This window comes from Candoia aspera, chromosome 4, assembly GCF_035149785.1.
Source record: "Candoia aspera isolate rCanAsp1 chromosome 4, rCanAsp1.hap2, whole genome shotgun sequence".
In the NCBI taxonomy this organism is placed as follows: domain Eukaryota; kingdom Metazoa; phylum Chordata; class Lepidosauria; order Squamata; family Boidae; genus Candoia; species Candoia aspera.
In genome coordinates this window covers 35,362,501-35,384,335 of record NC_086156.1, presented here as the reverse complement: position 1 = coordinate 35,384,335, position 21,835 = coordinate 35,362,501, and the positions used below count along the sequence as shown (strand labels likewise).

At 36.7% G+C, this 21,835-nt stretch overlaps 1 protein-coding gene across 1 annotated transcript in view; it reads right to left on the bottom strand.

The window, feature by feature from the left end:
* CREB5 (cAMP responsive element binding protein 5) overlaps nt 1–21,835 on the bottom strand; it is a 266,147-nt gene that overhangs the window by 193,170 nt on the left and 51,142 nt on the right. Inside the window, exons 2-6 of the mRNA XM_063303822.1 lie at nt 18,919–19,014; nt 17,224–17,351; nt 15,128–15,199; nt 13,911–14,004; nt 3,632–3,753 (exon numbers count right to left, since the gene is read on the bottom strand). Of these exons, the coding sequence (XP_063159892.1) occupies nt 3,632–3,753; nt 13,911–14,004; nt 15,128–15,181 (270 nt within the window). The 5' untranslated portion in view covers nt 15,182–15,199; nt 17,224–17,351; nt 18,919–19,014. The remainder of the gene's footprint in view (nt 1–3,631; nt 3,754–13,910; nt 14,005–15,127; nt 15,200–17,223; nt 17,352–18,918; nt 19,015–21,835) is intronic.

Sequence of the window (21,835 nt, the reverse complement as noted above, 5' to 3'; positions counted from 1 at the left end):
CGCCAGGATTTCATGGATGGTACATTCGAAAAGAATGCAATATTTTTTTTCCTATACTCCGTGTTTAGCACTCTCCACATCACATTGCTAAATAAGCCATGTGGAGAGCAGCATCATACTGCCATCTATTAAGATGTCAGTTTATCCCCTGAAGCAGGGTATGCTAAAATACCATCTATCTACAGATGTGTGGACTACAATTTCCTAACCCCTGGGCATTGTAGCCATAGGGTGTGTGTGTGTGTGTGTGTGTGTGTGTGTGTGTAGAGTTCATTACTAGAGTAGATACATTACTGACAACATTTGTCTTGCTACCCAGAAAGTGGTCCAACAGCAGTTCTAGAGATGGTGTTATTTGTGCTATCTTGTGGATTTTTTTCCTTGTTTAATTCTTTTCCAGTACCATCCTAAGATAAATTACAAGAGGGGTGGGTGGAAGGAAGGAAGGAATCTATCTCACACCATGCACCATAGTCCTGATCTTGATTTAGGTTAAGGAGAGAGAAATAAGGAAAGAGGTTATTTACTTTTTAAATAAGATCACAATAATGTCAGGATTAATACAATTTCTGGATCATTGACAATAACGTTAACAATATTCTAAGATACTCCTATCTCACACTTGCAACATAGTAAATACACCTACTTCAAACAGATACCTGCACTGCTCCAAGTTGTATGCTACTTGCTGGTTTTTTCTAGTCACATACAGAATGCAGGTGATGTTTACTATCCTAATGCTTCACAGGGTTGTTCCACTTGTTCTGTATGGAAACAATACTGATTGTCTCAGCCTTGCCTTTATTCTCCCAGCCCTCTTGCAGTGCTCTGGAGCCAAGTTGCCAGCAGTTCTTCTCCAACAGCAGGAAAGGTTATATGCTTGCAAATATAACCTATGACAAATGCTCTGGAGACTTTTTGCTCAGACCAGTATAAACCTAAAACCTGTTGCCTGATGCTCAGATGATAACCTGATCTGCTGACACTGTCTACCTTGCTGCTTTGGATTGCAATGTCTGACTGAAACACTCTCTTGTCTGAGGCACCACCATCAGTTACCGTCAGCAAGAGATGGCTTTTTGACTTGAACATCAGACAGACAGCCTTCAGGATTTTTTTTTATCCTGCCTTACACCAAATACAGTTTGCCTTGGTTTACTGGAATCTAAGACCAAAAAACAATAGAAGCTGTTCTCCTTAATTGTATATAATTCTCCTTTATGACTCAAAGCCGTATTTTTTTCAACAATTCCTTGTTTTTGTTACCCTCGTCTCTCCTTTTCTTCCCTTTGTGTCCCTTTCAAATTTACATTCTAAGCTCATTAGGGTGGACAGCTGTATTTATTCTATAAGGTGCCATGAGATTGAAAGTACTTTATAAAAATGATACATAGAAATTGGAATTTTCCTGATTCACTCTTACAGAGAATTCTGGGATCTGGTCCATTAATTATAATAAGCTGCCTGAAAAACATATGACTTCACACAAGACAAAAATACTTATTATTACATGGAAGTTGTTATACATGTGATGAAAGCAGAGAAATAGACACATCTTGAGAAGTCGTGACCCTCTATGTATTTCAGTAGCATCCAGAAGATGCAACAAGATTCACATGATAAACTGAATATACTGAATTCTGAAACTAGTATTATATTGGGTATGTAACCGAAGGTTATGAATCAGGTTCCCCATTGGACTGTATGTGTGTAACCTTAACAAAAACACTGAAAGGTGAGTATGTGAAGGGTCTGACCTAGTAGAACATAGTACTGGATTGAAGTTTATTTTCTAATTTCTATAAATTTTCTTCCTGGCAAAAGAGGCTTATGATTAGTACCTCCTGCTTACAATGCTTCAGAATTTATTTTAATTTTATTTTTTTTAAAAAACTTAACAGTGATTTTTTTGGTCATATTTCCCTCAATGGCTATGCAGTCTTTATGCATAATCTCAGAAAGATGGGAATAAGTTTCCTTGTGATGTCTTCCTTTTGCCTTTAATTCAACTGTAAGAACCCAGCAAGGCTATAGACATTGTACAATAGAGATTATTGTACAATGAAAGATTGGGCACATGCCCTCAACACACCCTAGCCATCTTGTAATTAAGGTAAGTACAGGGACTTTCCATCCCTTCCTTAGGAATTTCAATGATTTTTTTCCTTCTCCTCTGGAAAAAACAATGAAAGGAATTCCCCCATCAAATTTATGTGCAGAATAAATTTAGGCACTAGTAGACTGCTTTTGTAGAATCAATCTATTTTCACTCAATATGACTTTTACATATGTTCCCTAATAAATCCATTCCACTCACCTTTTATATTTTTAAGGGAAGAAGTATACAACAGAAAAATGGCATCTACATTTTCTCTCAAAACATTCATTCTAAACATTCCACTTTTCCTTTTTTCTCTCTCTGTATCATTAAATATGAATGTATTTGAGAGGCCTTTGAGACAAAAAAATACAGTGAATCATTCAGGTTGTACAAAAGCCAGTGGGTACCCTTCCAGCATACACATTACCCTGAGAGGTGTGGATCAAGTTAATGTATATCACTAAGAATGAATTTCTCCAGTAGGTTCTCTCCTTCCCTAGTACATCCTCAACATGATGGGCAAAAAGATCTATTACATCCTACAAAAAATGTGCATTTTTAAACTTTTTTTTTTTGCATAGAAAATGTCATCTGACCAAAACTTTGCTAATCTCCCAATTTCCTTGAGGTATGATTTTGCAGCCTCAGTGTAAAAACAATCATACCTATTTTTCTTGGCTAAATAAACATTGAAGAGCAACTCTAGAAGCTGTCTTTCATGAAGAGTTGGGAACACCTCATAAACTTTTCTTGAAACTGTCCATATCTAACTTTCTTTCCTTCTTTTTCTTTTTTTAAACAGGAAAGTGAACTCTTACAATGCTATTATAACCAAAGAGCCGGAGGCAATATTCCAGAAATTCATTCCGTGTACCTCACAGTTCTTCGAATGTCTGGCTTGGTTCTGTTTTCTAGCAGCAGCTTCTCCTTCTTATAAAAGCATCAAACTTATAGCCAAACTTACGTCTGTCTAGTTTTCTGGACTGTGAGTTACTTACTCAAAGTTGGGAAGGAAGCAAACCATAAACATTCCATCTTCAGTTTGCTTTCTACAATTTCACAGATTTTGAATATAGAGCATTGCTAAACAATCTGTTTAACAGCCATGGCTGCAGCAGCTACATATTACAGAATCAGGATTTTTAAAATTATTCCCTCACTTACCACAATTAGATTTCTTTTTCTTTTGCATGAGACTTGAAGTCTGTCTGTACCTCTGTGTGTTTGTGCACATGGACTTGTTACATTATATAGGTGTGCATTTGCTCTTGAAGTGTGTGCTGTTATAAAGTGTTCTATTGAATGTAGTAATCACTTCCTGCCTGCCTTTACAATCCAGGTTAGAATCCAGGTTGTCTACTCAGCTAAAGCAGGTTGCAAACATGTCACAATCTATAGTGCCACCTAGTTTCCAATTTAAATGTTTCCACCCCCTCCACATCTTTTCTCATTCAGGTAATACAGTTTGCTCTGTTTTCACCCAGAACACAGGAAGTGGGGAAGGAATATTTCCATTCTACAAAGGCATACCCTTTTACTGTTGTCGTCTTCTTGTGCCTTTCTAAACTCATGCTCTAAGGAGCAGTCTATCTCGCTGAAGAGTCCCACTTCCTCACAGTTCTTTAGGAACCGGGTTGGTGTTGGAGTTTGGTCTGAGGAGAAATATCAAAAGGAACTGCAGTGGGTATTATGAAGTGAAGAACAAGGAATTCTGTAACATAATATATTATAGCATGTTAAACCAAGAGGCAGTATCAATGCAACAGAGCTAAAGGCAAGTTGTGGACCACTTATTATTTGATGAAGCTCCCATAAAGTTTTATTAAAAATAGAGTTGTTTGAAAGTACAAAATAAACATAGTTTTTAAAACTCACATGCACCCACACATTAGCAAAGTTTAATATTAAAGAAATAAGTAACTTGTTCCCAAGCAGTACCATTTCCCAGATTTTCAAAGCAGCACAATGTGGCACTAAGTAGCAAAGCAAGCATCATGGGAAAAACGATAATGACAGATCTCTGCATCATGTTTGTTTTCGCCTTTAATTAGAAAGCATAGCTGCCTACTCAGACTCTTCTTTTGTAAAAACAAAATACACATACATACAAAATCCTCCTTATGTACTGTATATCTTCTAAGATGGGTACAGAAATAAGTAGAAATGGGTCATATAGGATATTTGTACTAGCAGCAACTCAATCCCTTTTATAGTTATAGTCTGAAGGGGAAGACTTCAAACTTGGCTCTGCTGTCTCGCTTGGGGCAGGAAGGGAGGTAGCCTTTCTGGGGGTGGCTTGCACCTTAGAGCCCCTCCCACCGGATTGGCATCTTAGAGCCACTTGGATTTTATATTTATTTATATTTGATTTTATATTGGTAATTTGTTTTTATTTTTATCAGATTTTAATGTTTATTGTTGTGGTAAGAATTTTATTGTAAACCGCCCAGAGTCCCTCTCGGGGGAGATGGGCAGCAACAAAATTTGAATAATTAATTAATTAATTGATTGATTGATGCCACACCGCCCATAAACTGAAATCCCTGTTGAGGGTGTCTGGGGGGCAGGACTGGTAAAAAAATTATAGGTAGTGCCTGCACAATCAAAGCCTTGCCCATAATCAACTTGCTAACAATATTCTTTTTGTTTTGATATGCGTATGGGGGTGTGGGCAGATCCTTTTGTATGCCTGTGTTTTGTCCAAGTTGAAAACTATGGGATTTTTTGGATACCTGGTTAGTGGACTAAACAGATGAAGTTTGGTTTCCCGCCTGTAGCTGGATATTCTGCACCTGCCTGTTTAAACATTTGCCTTTTTATTTTATTGTTGTATTTCACATCTGTGCAGAAAGGAAGAAACTGAGTGATTTGGTCAAGATGGCGGAGATGGCAGTCACGATGGTGCACGATGGTTGCTCGATGGACAGTGAAAAAAGTTGCCCTTCCTCATTCAGTTGATTGTTACTCCCATCATAGTGCCAAGGTGAACATGGTGGCAATTTAGTCTTCCTGCCTGAAGTTAGCCAGTGACTGCCAACCAAACATAGCATGCACCGACCCGTTTTACCATTGAAAGGCACAGCAATCAGGCAGCACCTATGTTTTACCCCATTTGTGATGGGACCCTTTATTTTTTTGCCTGTGTACAGATCTACATGGAAAGAATAACGCAAAAGTCTCTCTTTTTTTCTCCTCCATGCTTAATTTTGTAACCGAATAAACTTTTACTATCCAAAACTGTCTTGATTATTTTACTTTTTTTTCTCTGAAAGCTGTACGCAAATTGTGGGTCTGACTGTGGTGCAAAAATAAGCAAGGCCAAGGTATAGACCAAAAGAAACAAAAAGATCCTGTTCTTCAAATGTCAGTTCACTGCCAATTTTCAGTTGGCAAACTTTGCCATCAAGTTTTGGAAACCAATTGTGCCAGAAATGGAAAAATGCCTTGTTGGTCCATAGGAAAAAAAAAAAAAGAAGAATCAACCATCCACCACAGGCCAATAAAGAGCATTTATGCTTAATAAAATCATGCTATCACATTTTAAAACCAAACTGCAGACAGACTCTCAAGTTCACAAAATGAACACTTTGGGGACTGTGTGGTCCACGGATAGCCTATCACTACTTTAACCGTACATGACTACTTGATCCATATCTACTGTATAGCTTGGTGGTTTGTGCTTTCTCTACAAGTCGTTTCCTGATTTCTGACACACAATTTTGTAGCGGTTTGATACCATACATGGGCGGTCTTCATTTTTAGGCAAATACTTATATGTAGGGCAATAACATAGGTAAAGGTATTTTCAACAGGAGGCTTACCCACATTGGTGTCCTCCTAATGTGTTGGAGCTACAAGTTCCAGAACTGTCAATCAGCAATGTAACCCTCACAAAACCTGCCTGTTTCCTCCTGTATCTATTTGTTTTTAACATGGTCATGTCCATGAAGTCAGTAAAACCTGATTACCCTAATTCATTTATGCGCAACACATAGACACATGTGCACACATTAATCCTACAAGTAGAACATTACACCAATGGCTTTCATTGGTTCAGCTGCTGTGATGTCAAAGCAAGCCAGGAAACATGGATCAAAAATAACTAACCTGAACAAGAATTATACAGTATAATTAAAAATTATGCTTTCTGCAATATGTCCAAAATTAAAGAGTACTAGAAACCATTTACACTAAAAAAATTTCAAACAGTGGTTGGCCTACATCTTTTAAAGAAAGCAGCAGAGTGCTCTGGCTGTATTAAAAATAAAATTCGTATGTAAAATGAAAAAGGAGGAGAAAACCCCCTAAGTTTGCAGGTCAACAGATTGATTGCACAGCAGCCTTGGAAAAACACACTACTATTTTATTATTTCAGTTTTACATCAGAATTGTTAAACCAGAATATGATGTTTCAAATGCTACTTGGCAGGCCAAAAAAATAATCATCATCTCTTTTTTTAATACTGATTAGCAAGGACAACAACAAAACAACTACAGAGACTGATATGGAAAAGTTTTGTTTTACTTTAAAAAAGAAATCCAAAGCCTTTCAAACTAAAGCATAACAAATGTGATTAATCTACAGTGTAGATAAGTGACAAGCAGAGATCCAAATGGTGTAATTTGATGCCTGATATTTAACACAAGTGTTTAGTCTGCTGCACATTTAATAACAGGAATTTGGCTTGTTCAGCTGGAGAGCTCCACTGAAGTTATATATTAGACACGTTTCACTTCCATGCAATGATAACAAAATCAGAAGAATAAAAGTAATCGGAGTGCTTAAACAAAGGCTGCCCTATTGCACCACAGAGGGGTTTAAATCATTCTCACTTTCCTTTCCTTTACTATTTTGACAAAGTTTTTATTTCCACTTATTTGTCACATAATTACTCAAACAGATTAGACAATGTGTATCCCAGGCAGCTGTGTTTTTTTATATAGGTGCCCCAAAAAACATGAAGGGAGAATGATCACCAAAGTATATGTTGTTGAGAACAAGGGGACTCCTTCAAACACACGATGAAAGACTTACTGCACAACTGACCCCAGATATAATCATACCTGTATCCAACTTCAAGCTAGTTTACTTTTATCCATCATTTACAATATGGACATTCTGCACTAGGTTTACACCAATTCAATTAGAGGTGCATTTCTCACCTAAAATTTCTGAGATATGCAATTTCTCCACGTATGTGTGGATAAAACTGTTTTATCCAGCTGTGTGTGGATAAAACAAGTTTTCACTCATCAGTTTAAGCAATTACAACATGCACTGTCTGAAACAGCATCAATTGCACAATGATTAAGCTGTATGAAGGCTGTTGTATTCTTGTCATCTTGCTTCCTTAGAGAAAGCATGCCAAAGTGCTACCCCAAAGCTAAACAACTGGGAGTTTCCAAGGTTATGATACAATTTTCTTTATTGTGTGGATGATGGCAGGATGTTTATTGTGTGCATGGTGGTAGGCCCAATGCTTTTGGATTCAATTCCTTTCAGCTTTAATGACATGTGATTCTGGTCTGAAATTTTAGACCTAAAACATTTGGAGGATACAAATTGCTATTTCGTTGTGGTAAGTTTCCATATAATTGTCTCCTACTACTTCCAAAATATTGCTCCTACTGCAGGGAGGTATACCAAAACAGTAGATGAATGGCTAAATCCAATATCCAGAGTTTTAGCTCTCAGCAGGTGGCAGAATCTGGGCCTGAAAGCTAAGAGAGCTGGGCCTGATTAGTACTGTACTTGGATATCACCAAGTCTGCAGGTTAATCTGGGGAGTCAAAAAATAATCCCATAAGGCAATAACAAATTATTTCTGTAGTGTTACAAAAATACTCTGCAAGGATATATTCATAAAGATACAAGAAAAAGCTCAAGTTCAAATCATCAGATACTTTATTTTTACTCTAGCATAACCTTTGGCCAAAACTTCCTCCCACCTACTTCTGAACTGAAACACAGTCAAAGAATTCTTGAATATCCTCTCTACGTCCTGTTTTAATCTATTCCATCGGTTCGTCATTTTGCACATTGAGGTTATTTTAATTATATATGGTTTCGTTTTCTTTTTTCCTCTGTTGGTGGTTTATTTTGTCATAGCCTGCCTGAGTCCCAGTGTTTGAGTTGGGCAGCCATATAAATGCTTGGAATAAATGAATGAATAAATAAATGGGAACACTTTTGTCACACCATTTCCATTTTTACACACTTTGCAAAAATCAGCACACAAAGAAATTATAGACAGTACGAAAAGTGTTGTGATTAAATTCAGGATTTCTTCTAGAGCAAATTGTAGGCATACATTATAAGGGTCCATTAGGACTGGATTTAGGTGCACCGAGTTCCCACAGAGATGAGGATGAACACTGCTAGAAGCTACATATTTCTGGTATTCTATGAAACAATATCTAAAGTAATTGTCAGCTTCTGAACAAGAAGAACAGTAGTTCAGAAGTTACACCCAATCAGATTGCAATTCTGTTGGGTTTTCCTGCAGTGCTGTTGTCTCTAAACAGAAGTGTTATCTCTAGCTCTCACAGTGACCATTAATGATCATTATTTGCATTTCTGTTCTCCCATTTAGTTAAGTCAAGTAAAGCTGGAATCTTAATGCTTAATGAAGCAACTGTAGTTTATTCAACAAGCCATGTTTAAAAATTCTTGTGTATTTTTTTTAACACAGCTACTGCCAGCCACATATCCTTTTCTGCTGGGGGTGGAGGTAGGGTAGATGGAAGAGCACCCACTCCTGGCCTAAAGGAAGACCTTTGCCATTGACTCTATTATGACTTATTTGGGGGGAGCAGGGTTAAAAAGAGTTTTTACCAATGTCTGGTGTGAAAAGTAAGGATAAATATTTTCTCTATGATTTTCTGTATGATCTTTGATCCCTTGGAGCACTGGTTTCTTTATATTCACCTCTAAAAATACCTGATCACATGTATGATTGGAACAAGTGAAAGAAGAAGGTAACAGCTATTGTATAGGGGAAAAGGGGGTGGATGGGGGAATTTATGTACATTTAAGAATACTGCACCTGAATTTGCTAAAGGGCAACTACAGCCATGATCCTTTTCAGATGCAGATGACATGAAACAACTTTGCCAAAAATAGGGAAGAAAAAAAAGAGAGATGAATGTCTAAAAGGAGAGTATGTCTGAAGGGGAAAGCCTCTCCCTCTCATATATCATTTCTAAATTTCATTAAGAAATCTTCGAATAAATCATCTAACTTTAAGGAATTTAGATTTCCTGAGGGATTATGTCTGTTTGAGGAAAGAGCTTTTTCCTCCATATCTCTCTATCAGAAGAAAAATGAATTATTGAAATAAAAACTGAAAAAGACTATGTACCCTAAATTAGAGGCCTAAACTGTTGTTAAACTAAATCAGGGTGTGGAATCTGTAGCCCTCCAGATGCTTCTGGGCTACAACCTTCATCATTCCTTATTCTTGGCCAAGAAACATCTGGAGAATCAGATTCCCCACCCCTGAACTAGGTTAAACTTGTGGCAAGCTAAGTCAAATACATTGTCAAAGGACTGCCTAGACCAGTGTTTCTTAAACTTTTTTCTCTCAGGATCCCTTCCCACTTTTAAAAATTATGGAGGACCCCAAAAGAGCTTTAGTCTGGGTAAGTTATATTTATCAATATTTTCTGTATTAAAAATTAAAATTGATGTATTTGCTGCTGCTACCACTTCTCACAATTGTTTGATAGGATTTTAATATTGTATTATTTTTCAACATAGGCTGGAAAAAAACCCTGATTTGGTGGAACCCTGAGAGGGTCTTGGGGGACCCCCAAGGGTCCTAGGACCACACTGGCCTAGACAATTCCTTGCTTAGAACACTTTTTTGAACTGTACAGGGCAAATGTAAGCATGTTTATATATGGGAAAAATGGGTGGGGACTAAGTAGTTTGTGTCTGTGCATGAGCGTTGTGAGTGTGCATGTTTGTTCTTCTATCTGCTGCTGCTATTGCCATCATATTACACATTCGACTTATAAAATAGGAAAAGGTTTGGTTGCTGCAGGACATTGAGACAGAAAAATCCAAGTCTTTCTTTGTACTGATTGTTATTCTTATATCTAAGATCTGAATAGACTCAACCCATTCTGGATCTTATCCAATACTCCAGGCTAAACTTACCGATCACTCAGCATGGCTTGCTTCATGCCTAACTACCAAGATTAGAAATGAACTTGGAGACAATTCTGGAAAAATATCCTCCAGCAAATTCCCCTATGTCAAATGTTTTGCAAATATTCTCCTAATCTCATTTCCATTCAACAGATCCAATTATCTTTAATGTAAAGATTTTAGATTAAAGCAAAGGGTAAATTTATGAAATTTACCAGCATAAACCTCTGCTTTGCTGCCTTTAAAACACCTAGAATTACATTTTTAAAAACTGCTAATTAGTCTCTGTGGTCAAAAGTGATGGTTTTTTTAAAATCAAATTCAAAAATTAAAATGTGGGTTTCTGAAATGAGCAACACTTAAAATAGTGTTTTTAAAAAATATATTTTAAAATATTGAAAAATATTGTTTTATGTAGTTACTGATTTAAGCTGGTCTGAGTTTTCTTCTACCTAGTGAACACAGTAAAGTTGTAACTCAAAAATAGCTGGGCAATTATTTTCTATATTCTTTATCTGCATCTAAAAAGCATCCTTCCTTAACTCAACCGTATTGTCTGTTGTGATACTTAAAATAAATGAAAACTACCTCATTAAGCTCTAATAGATCAGGTGCCCTGTGGGATAAATGCATTAAGACATTTACTCACAATTACTTTTCTCCCTTCTGATGTGTGTTTACCTGTGGCATTTTGGCAATTTACTTACTGAGTTTCCTTTAGTGATTGTCTAAAAGTGATGAACAGTCTGACTCAACTCCTCGGAGCCAATCTTGTAATATGTAGTTTGGCTTCCTTCTGCTTTGAATAAATTTTTGCAAATGCAGAATCCAAGAGGTATGTAAAACCTACTAATCCAGGAATAGAATATTCTGGAGAACTCCAGAACACTCTATTTCTCCTCTGGACCACACCAGTTTGGGGGTGAACAACCTTCCAAATCAGAAATGGTTTGTGGCATTCCAAACAGAATCCAGCCCAAAGCAGGCCTTATAATAAATCCAAACATATACAACTAGTCCAGGTAATACACAGTAAGCATTGGCTCAGTGATCCTATTATAATATATAATAGGAAAGCAACAATAATAGGAGAGCCTTTGAAAACTGTTATTCCTACTCAGCCCCAGTCATAACTTGGCTAAATTATTCTGGGAGTACAAATGATTTTTAAAACCAAATGCCTCAGAACTTACATGCTATCAACAGGGTGTTTCCAAGAATTTTCAGTAGTTCATTTTTTTTTCCTTCTGCTACTTAGTTTCACATTTTTTTAAAAAAAAATCAAATGTCTATGCCACATACACAATATTTTCAGATGTGTTGCTGTGAGACCAGACTTCATCCCAGCCAACGTCCCCATAGTCAACTATCATCTCTGAAGAACTCCAGAACTGTAGGGCTATATATCTAGTCTAATTTATTGACTTTTTGAGGTTTCTCCATCCCTCACTTTTTGTAGCATCTCACCTGATAAAGGGTGCTGATAACCATCAATGCTTGCAAAATCTTTTGTATTAATTTGTTTCCAGTAAAGATATTGCCCAAATTTTAATATTGTTCTTATTAAGGAGCTGGTAGTACTTATGGTATAGATATGTAACCATTTAGTGGGCACTCTTTCTTTCTTTCTTTCTTTCTTTCTTTTTAACAATCTGAAGATTGCAGGGTACAAGTCAAGTAATCCAGTAGTATCAGACTGGGTGGAGAGATGAGGTGTCTAGCCTGGTGCCTTAACCACTACACCAAGCTGGCACTCCAATGAATATTGAAAATGCTTGTACTTTAATGTAATGTATTGTTGATCTGTAGAATGAAGGGCTATGACTTTGCAATGAAGGAACTAGCAAGTATTCTGAAAGGGCTACATCAGCTGAATGGTACAATGTGCCCTCTCAAGCCTACAGCAGGGCTAGAAACCAGGAGTCTGTGAGTTCTAATCCTGCCTTAGGCATGAAAGCAGGCTGGGTGACCTTGGGCCAGTCACTCTCTCTCTCTGCCAACTCACCCCAGAGGGTTGTTGTTGTGGGGAAAATAGGAGGAGGAAGAAGTATTAAGTATGTTCCTACCACCTTGAGTTATTTATAAAAATAATAAAGGTGGGATAAAAAGAATATTAAATAAATAAATAAATAAAATAAAATAAAAAACGGTTATACTGGGTTAGTAACATGTGGCAAAGAAAAAGAAGCTAAAAATCTGTATGATAGCAACTGCAGAGTTTTGTTTTTTTTGTAAAGGATTTGGCAAAGAATCTGGACTAAATAGAGCAGAAAAGGATAATAATCCACGTGGCATTGATATGAACTGCACTTCCTTTCCCACCACCATCACCACCACTTCCACTTTCCACAAACAGATGGCAAAGCTAGGGAGATTTTGTTCAGACCTAAGTTATCTGTTACTTGCAAATATGGGGAAAGAGATTAGGGAGAGGATCATCTTGTGAATTAGACCAAAAGCCTTTCCAGTCTAGGGTCCTGTTTCCCACAGAGACCAGCCAGATGCCTATGAGAAGCCCACCAGCAGAACATGAAGCACAAGCAATTGCAGGCTACTTCTGATCCTTGAGTTAGGATATAGGCTTCATATCTAGTAACTGTTAAAAGGGGATTTGTTTAAAATCCCCTTGGAAGCCATCTAAGTTGATGGCTATCCCCCCATACTGTGCTAGCAATTTCATAAATCTAGTACAGTGTTTCTCAACCTTGGCAACTTTAAGATGTGTGGACTTCAACTCCCAGAATTCCCCAGCCAGCCTTCTGGGAATTGAAGTCTACACATCTCAAAGTTGCCAAGGTTGAGAAACACTGATCTAGTCTATACTAGTATATACTGTGGATAACAGTCTTTCAGGGATTTTTTGTTTGTTTGTTCTGAATTTCCCACTACTCAGTTTCACTGGATGACCCCACTTCTAGGATTATGCACTCCATGCATTATTTTATAAATAAGCTCCTAGCAACCTCTACCCGCTGCTCAATTGCATATAGCTAGTTTCCAACTTTTGTTTATTTGATACAAGGAAGCTGCAAGGATTGAAACGTAACAATGGAAAGAGTACAAGACAAAGTGGGGAGAGAGTTGAGGTTTCCTGTTTCTTTTCTGCATAGGTAAAGGTCATGATTTTTACTATAAAACTAGCATTTCTCCTCTCGTGTTATTCTGATCTGCTTTAATTTGCAACTTCCACAGCACTGTTGTCCAACCCCAAAACCCAAAGACATCTGATTCCACAGGATGAGGACAAACAAATGTCCTTTCACAGGCTGCCCTGTGATCACCTCCTGAGCATGGAAATACATAAGGTTTTTAATAACTTAAATTTCCACTTTGCAGAATGTTTTCTCTGTTGGTCATTTCTTGCACTGTCAAACAAACAAACACCAGTCACAAAGTACATCCAACCAAATATCACATGACCAATTTATATAAAGGAGGGCCGGACTTTTTATTTTTTAAACTATTTGGGACTTTCTGAGTATATCCACTTTGCTGATTTTAGCTCCCTGCACATGGACCAGAAAATGTGAACTAACTCAAGGCATAAAGAATAATCATATTTGCACACAATCGGACAAGCAGGTCAGAGCAGCCACATTTATTCTTATCAACAGCAAAATTGGCAACTAATTGCCTTTCTCATGCCTGTCTTCTCACCTGATAACATGTTATCTGTTTTTAGTGAAGGAAACTTCAAAGTCATTTCATGTTTGTGTCTGTGAATCATCAGATGGTCCTCTGTTGGAAAGCGCTATCAGGCAAAGACAAAAGAAAAAATTCAGCTACTGAAATAAATGACTGGAAATTGATTTTTTTGTTGTTTTTAGAAAAAATATTCCAGGCATTAAAATGCACAGAAGGAATGTAAGGAATGGGTGGAATCAACTGATAGAAGCAACTATGACTGAAAGCACTCTTCATTTAAATCTTATTTTTTAAAGGAATATATTTCCTGTTATGATAAAAGCTCACTAAAGTGAGTTTTCCTTTTGTTGGTCAATGTGGTTTTTGCTTTCCTGTCTCTCCTTCCTAACTGTTAATACATTTTGGGAAATATAGTCATATGAACATATTTGAAAATTATCTAGTGATATTATTATCCATTTGGAAAATGTCAGCAAATGGGTAAGGCAGTGTTTAATGGGTCTGGGTGAAGCATTCAAAGGTTTTACTTTGCAAAGCAGATTAACGCAAGCTGAGCACCCTCCCTCAAAGCATTAAAGCAGTTGTGTGCTCTGGAAGGGCAGCACAACATCTTTGCAGATTGTCCATGGTTGTCTGCACATGGGTTCAGAAGAAATACTTTAGCTGGGACTATGTCCTTTGCAAACCACCCCTTTCAAGTCCTTTGCGCACCCTATTATTTAATACTATTTCATGCCTATGAAACTATCCTTCAGTAAACATACTCTGGGATGTTTTTTTTTCTGAGCTGAGTATGGCAGGTGACAAAGCAATGTTATGTAGGCAAGAAGAGGAGATCTTCCTCAGAACACAGTTCTTCCAGGACATCAGGCCAGAAAAGATAATTATCTAACATTATAAACTGTTCTGTTTTTCAGATGTTTCCTTCAGGGCAACTATTATTTAACTCTTATAGTCTATTCAAGTTTAAAACCTAGCTTGCATTAATATAATAAAACATTTTAACAAAGAAATGTATCTTGTGGGTATAGCTTGGTTAGGTATGTGAGTTGCTGTGAGGCATGTCCATTGACATTGAACAGAATAGCCATATATATTATGTCTTTGTGTTTTATGGCATGAAATTGCAAGGGGAAAGAGCACTTTAAAATGGTATAATAAAATTTGAAATTATTATTAGATACATGTTAGTATGGTGCTACAGCTATATTCTTGCTGGTTTAACTCACCTGTGAGCAGCCTGGGGCACTGCAGACAAAAGGCCTCTCTTGTTCCAAATTCATTTTTGATTCTTCATAAATCTACACATTAAAAGTAAAAGGAAGGAAAAAACCCCATAAATATAGTCATCCGTAACTTTAGCAGATATGGAAAATACAGGCCAGCCTTCCCAATCTGATCCCTCCAGATGTGATAGATTATATATTTCAACCACATGGCTGCTGCCAATGCTTACTTGGAAGTTAAAATAAATATTACAATAGCTTAGGTACATTCAAGAAATGCAAGTTGGATATGTTTGCATTTAAGTCTGCATTTCAACATTAACTTTTCCAATTTAATTTTTTTGAACTTAAGAACTGAAATACAGTTAGACTCCAATACCTATATTTTCTCAATTTTGCACTGCAGACTTACCAATTATAAAGGATTTACAAAAATTTATATTAGGGGAAAGTGTAACAAAAACAGGGAAAGTTGTAAAAATATGTCTGTTAGGAAAAGTAGGTAGCAACTGTATGTATGGAAGATAAAAACGCAGGAAAATGTGTATGACTCGACATAAAATTTTAAAAAATAAATTAACAGGGATGTTTATATAGACCTCTCAATAGACACCTGATGTATAAATAGATGTGAATAAATTTAAGGGGAGAAAAATTAGAAATCAAAGTTGAAAATATCAACTATTCCCACCAAAATATCACAGAGCTTCAGAATGAAAAATCAAAATTCTAACTTATAAATACTGTATTCCTCTGAAAGGAGGAAAGACAATTCCCACATTCCAGGAAATTTAAACAAAAATATTGTTTCACTGAGAATAAGTGTGCAGAGACAACTTAAGAATGCCCTTCCATTTTAAAAGAAAATTATTTAGGAGGTGGGAAACTAATCTGCCTTTTGAGTACAGTATCTGAATACAATATCTGACTCTCTAAGAAACAGTCTGTCTGTCTGCGGATAACCCTTCCGCTACTGTTGGAAAATTGCTTATCATGTTTTAGACTAGAAAGTGCTTTTTCTTTCTTTGTTCATCTACATAGATGAACATGGAAATGGAAGTTGATCCTTTAAAGCTTATTAGTTTTACATTTCCAATAGTTTTCCATTTGGTTAGACTTAGACTTTCTACTCTGTCCACTTTGAAATATTTCTACAGTAATATTATTCTGTTATAATCTAAAGACAAATTAAATATATGAAGCTCTTCCATATGTAGCTTTGTGCTATTTTAGGATTTACAGTCCTGGTTGATGCAGCAAATTCTTTTTCACAAAGACAGGTTGGGATCTTCCCATATTTCACTGCATTATGACTTGGCATGCTCTTTCAGTTGAAAGTTATTACAGTGATTTCAATCTCCAACTGTAAAAATATCAGAATGTTTGGACTGTTTCAATCAATACAAAAATATAACAGCTGCAGTGGCAACCAGGACCATGGGACTCCAGCATCTAAGACTTTCACCAAGTACAGATACAGAAAAGGTGGGATTTATATGGCACATATTGATGCTTGCAAAATTATAAAAAGCTCTTGATAGTATCCTTTGCATAGGTTGAAAATACCTTCATTACTTAATCCAGTTGCAGGTGTACTGTATACCTAAACCAAATACTGAACAAATGCATGCCACATAGGTCAGCTGAATCAGTTCAATTGACTATTTATTACCCTAAGTCATTCTCAGGTCAACAAAAGGCAAGCCTACCATTATTTCTTTGTTTGAAGCTGATCCACCTATTCTTCAGTTGAATTGGCTTACATGCAGCCTATGAGAGAAAGAAAGATGCTGCATGGAGACATAAATCCTAAAAGACATCATATGAAAGGTGTACCAGAGTCACAATGTTTAAAGTTAAGTCACTGCTAATTTTCTATTTGATTTCCAGCTTGATGGAGCTGATAATCAAGAGAAGTTTACCACAGGTGTCTGATGCCTTTGGTTAACCAGAGATGTTTCCTTTTAAAATAGGCTGACCTGCCAAGGGAATGTCACAGCTATATGTTTGTATTACATGGAACTGCTGATTTATCAGATGTGCAAAATTATTGCATTCTACTGATTTGTTTTGCATTAACAAAAATGTGAGAAACTTACATTTTACATTTATCAGGAGAGGGAACCACACTCTCTTGCTTACATGCTTCAGCTGTAGACCAAGAAGAAGGTGTCCAAGGAAGAGCCCGTCACTGTTTCAACGATGGTCTTACTTTGCTCTGCTAACACTATTTAAGAAAGAGGGAAATGTTGGTGGGAAAAAAGTCATTTCATCCATCCCACACAGGAAAAAAAATCTTCCTTGGATCAAAGGATAAATAACTGAGCAGCAGCCAGTTATATTCTTACTGGAAGTGATATCAGAGCCATGTTAAGCATCTCATAAAATGAACTGTATATATATATTTTTTAATAATGGTGGAGAAAGGGCAGCAACCACACTGAGTTGTTTTTATATCCATAGACATACACCCCATAGTAGTAAAACAGCACTTAAAAAAGGAAAAAAAGTATTTAATTTTATTTGCAATATAGTAAAGAGAATATAAAAGAACAGACATAGTAACCTTATTTAATTAAATGATCATGGGACCTAGAACTGAGTACTAAACAAGCATTACACCTCTGTTGCACACAGTTAAGTTTAAATCAGGTAGGATAAAATTCATCTTCTGCATTATTATAGTATGGATGTCTTGGGTGGGGGTAGATTGATGGTTTCATTAGAACAGTTTTCCAACTTATATCTCACCATATGGAAATATTCAAATGCTTTCCTGTTTTTAAGAATATTGCCATTACCCATCTGGCTACAACCAACCAAAGAATACCATATGCTCTAAGGCAATGTTTCCCAGCCTCGGCAACTTTAAGATGTGTGGACTTCAACTCCCATGGCTGGCTGGGGAATTCTGGGAGTTGAAATCCACAAATATCACAGTTGCTGAGGTTGAGAAACACTGCTATAAAGTGTTGTTTGGGCTATCAAAAAAATCATAAACATTTTCTCTTGAGGATTTCTGGGGTCTAGGAATGGTGTCTGCCCAACCATTGCATATCTATTCCTCAGCAGCCCTCAAAAGACAATGGTTGCATGCATTATTATGAAAATTATTGCCCTATTTTGGTATGTATTTTCCCAAATGTGTGCATTGTTAAGCCTGTTCTGAAGGGATTTTATTCCCTCTGAGATGGATAAATTGTAAGTGTTCCTTTAGAGCCTTCTGTGACTTAGAACCTCGATCTCTGAAGGACTACCTATCTTCTTATGGACCTGTCTGGACAGACCTATCTAAAAATTCCCAAATTTGAGAAACGTACCCTGTTGGGCCAAAGGGAAAAGCTCTTAACTGTTGCTTAGATCCCTCTCTGGAATTACAACCGGTCTTTACTCTCTGTTTTCAAAAAGGCTACCATATAATGACATTAATTTACCCTTTAGAAATATTAAAGGATATTTACTATAAAGGATATGTACTATTCTTTAAACAGCTTTATTTTTACTTTTATGTGATTTTTAAAAATGTATCTTTTTAAATATTTCTATACATTGTCTTGTTAGAAGGTAGCATTATAACATTCTAAATAAATAATAAATACAGTCCTACTTGCTACAGCTAAATTGAGCTGGATCAATTATTTTTAGAACTGCAATGTTAAACATATGCATAATGTATCTCTATTTTTAAATTTTTGCTACTGTTGTGAGAATTTTTGAGTTTATCAGGTCACAGTGGGTGACTATAACCTACCATTTAATCACACATCTTAAACTGATCTGGCGGGTTTGTTTACCTCTTAGCATGAATACTGTACTGATGAGTAAGCTACCCCAGGGTAAGATAGCTTAGCAGAGGGTCAAATGTTCTGTCTGGGCTCAAAGTAACTGATCTGCAAGAAGAAGATATTGAAAATAATAACATTCCACATTATCCAACACATTTACTTCAGAACAAATCAATATAAATAAAGGGAACCCAAATATTAAAAATCATAAGGACAACACTAAGCCAGCTTCTATCGGAATTAATGTATGCATGATTTTGTTTGGTGATGCAGGAAGAAGTGACTGCATTGCTGTGGCCTGAACTATCACTCCAAACATGGCCTTTGTATTAAAAGAATATGGGTAAACATATGCCCAAACATAGAACTGCTTTGAAGTCGATTTTAATATAATTTAAAATGGTAAGGAGGAAGATTTTCTCAAATTTAGCTTGACTGTAAGGATTATATGGACACTTCCATGTAATTTTCTTAGCTAAAATACATCAGTGTTTTTTACAGCCTCCTTCTTGATATTTTTAAAACTTCCAGGCCAAGTCTTTAGCCCCAAGATTTCCTGATGGTGTACAGTCCTGGCTCAGCCATGCCTACTTAGCTTTTTCCAAGATGAACTCATGTCAGCTAAGTGCTGTGAACTGCTGCATTAAGATGTATTTACTGTTGGCTAATTCACACTGTCTCTGGAAAGGGGGGAAAAATGGCTTCATAAATTAGCTATACACATTTTTCATACATTTCTGATGTGTCTGTAATACATATTTGCTCTAATGGCAGTTGATGCACATCAGCACATGGACAGATATATTTTGTTAAAGTATTTGAATATACTGAAAATACACCAGTGAAAATTAATCCTAGCCCTATAGCAGAACATATTATCAAATTTTGATGAAGTAGTAATCAAGCTATTCATCTGATACCTTGATTCCCCATGGGCACATTTGCTAAGAGATTAATGTAAAGGAAAATGTAGAGCTTGACAGAGCCAATTACATTACAGTAAGTGGGGGATGGGTCAGATAAGTGGTAGTACCTAACCCAGCTTGGCTAACCAAGCTAAATGGGTGAAATCTCTTTAATAATTGGATGGGAGACCACTAGGAAATCCAATGGCTAGACTAGGAAGTCAAAATGACAACATGAAGTGTCCATGGAGTCAAATGGAGTAGGAATCTTTAGTTTATTTAAGTAGAAAGGGAGGGAGGGAGTTGGAAGGAAACCATTCTTCAGCAGTATTTATGTTTAATAAACATCTGGGCAATATTGAGCTTAATTTTGCTTTTCTCGTTTTGAACAGAATAGGCATACCTTTTGAGCAATCCCACTAGACCACAGAGAAACACTAAAAAAAAAAAAATGAAGCAACTGCCACTTTGTTGGAATGACCCTGAAATAATTTCAAAACTACTTTTCATCCTTACTTTATATACTGTCCTTCTTGATATAACAGATAACCACAAATTCGCCATTGCACTATCATTGGTAAGGAATGGTGTGAAATAACTAGACTTAAGAAAGGCCTTTCTGTTTTCCATCTTGGAAACTAAAACAAACAGCAAAATAAAATATCTGCAAAAATGTGTATGGCTTTACGGCTAAGAATATCACACAGGCTTGCTTCCTGTTCCAATGTTATTCTTGAAGTGGGCTGCAGTCAGAATCTGATTTTCATCGAGCTATTATTATTTGCAGCTGTGCGACCTTCTTAACCCTGTTTCGAAAGTGACATTTCAGCCCTTAGTTTCAAACTGGCTGAATGTTGCCGAGTTTTCAACCTTGTGATTAACCCTAAAATAAAGGACAGGCTAATTGTTGTGCAGACCTCCATTGTAGGTCAGAGGCTCAGTCTTACAACATTCTTGCTACGTCTATTTATCTATCCATTCATCCATCCATGGAGAAACATATGAAGTTTTAGTGGAATGTGATATCCAGATGGGTCTGCAGGAAAGATATCTGACTATGGGTGGACAGAATTTTTCTGCACTGATTTTTCCTAGGAAGTCCACTTGACAGACACAGTCCTTATTTGATTTAGAGCTGCTTCAGATATTAGAAAGCAGGAAAGTAATGTGTTTCTGTACAACAGGGATGGACAACTCAAGGCCTTCTGGTAATTCAAACGTTCTCTCTTTCAAGCTTTAATCAGCATGGCCAATGGACTGCGAGTTGTAGTCTAAAATATGTGGAGGATGCCAGATTATCTATTCATTATCTACATAATGTATCCTAGGAAAATTCTGAACAATGACTGCTTTGTCTGATTTTCATGTAGTGTGTTGCAAGAAACCAGCCACCAAGATTTGTAAATCATGGTTTATGGCAGAGGTGGGGAACCATAGGCTATGCTCTACATTCCCTTCCATCTTTGGAGCCATCAAACCTACCCCAGGTTAAGCCACTAAAATTTTCAACTGTTAGCAGTTTCAACCGTTAACAGCTTCTTTTTATAAAATAGCAAAAATGCTGGGCTTCGTGCATTTATTTTCTCTTGGCTCCTAGCCCCCCAAAATGCTCAAGCAAGGCCCTCCATAATCACATCCTCCCATTCTTGTAATGTTACCAGCATCTCCCCTGTGGCTGTTTGAGGCCAAAAATCGTAGAATCATAGAGTTTGAAGGGACCATTTAAACCATCAATCAATGCAGGGATCACAAATGATGCACCCCAGACAGTCCAGCCTCTGCTTGAAGACATGCAGTGAAAGGAGGCCCACTGTTTCTCTGGTTGTACTTTTGAACTGCTTTTACTGTCAGGAATTTTTTCCAAACATTCAGCTGGAATCTGTCTTCTTGTAACATAAATATATGTTATAAAGAGGTAACCCTCTGGTCCAAAATGACTCTTTGCTTCTCATTTAGGCTTAGAGAATTTCACAAATGAACTCAATTGTAATTTCTTTCATTAACCATTGCTAAACAAACCA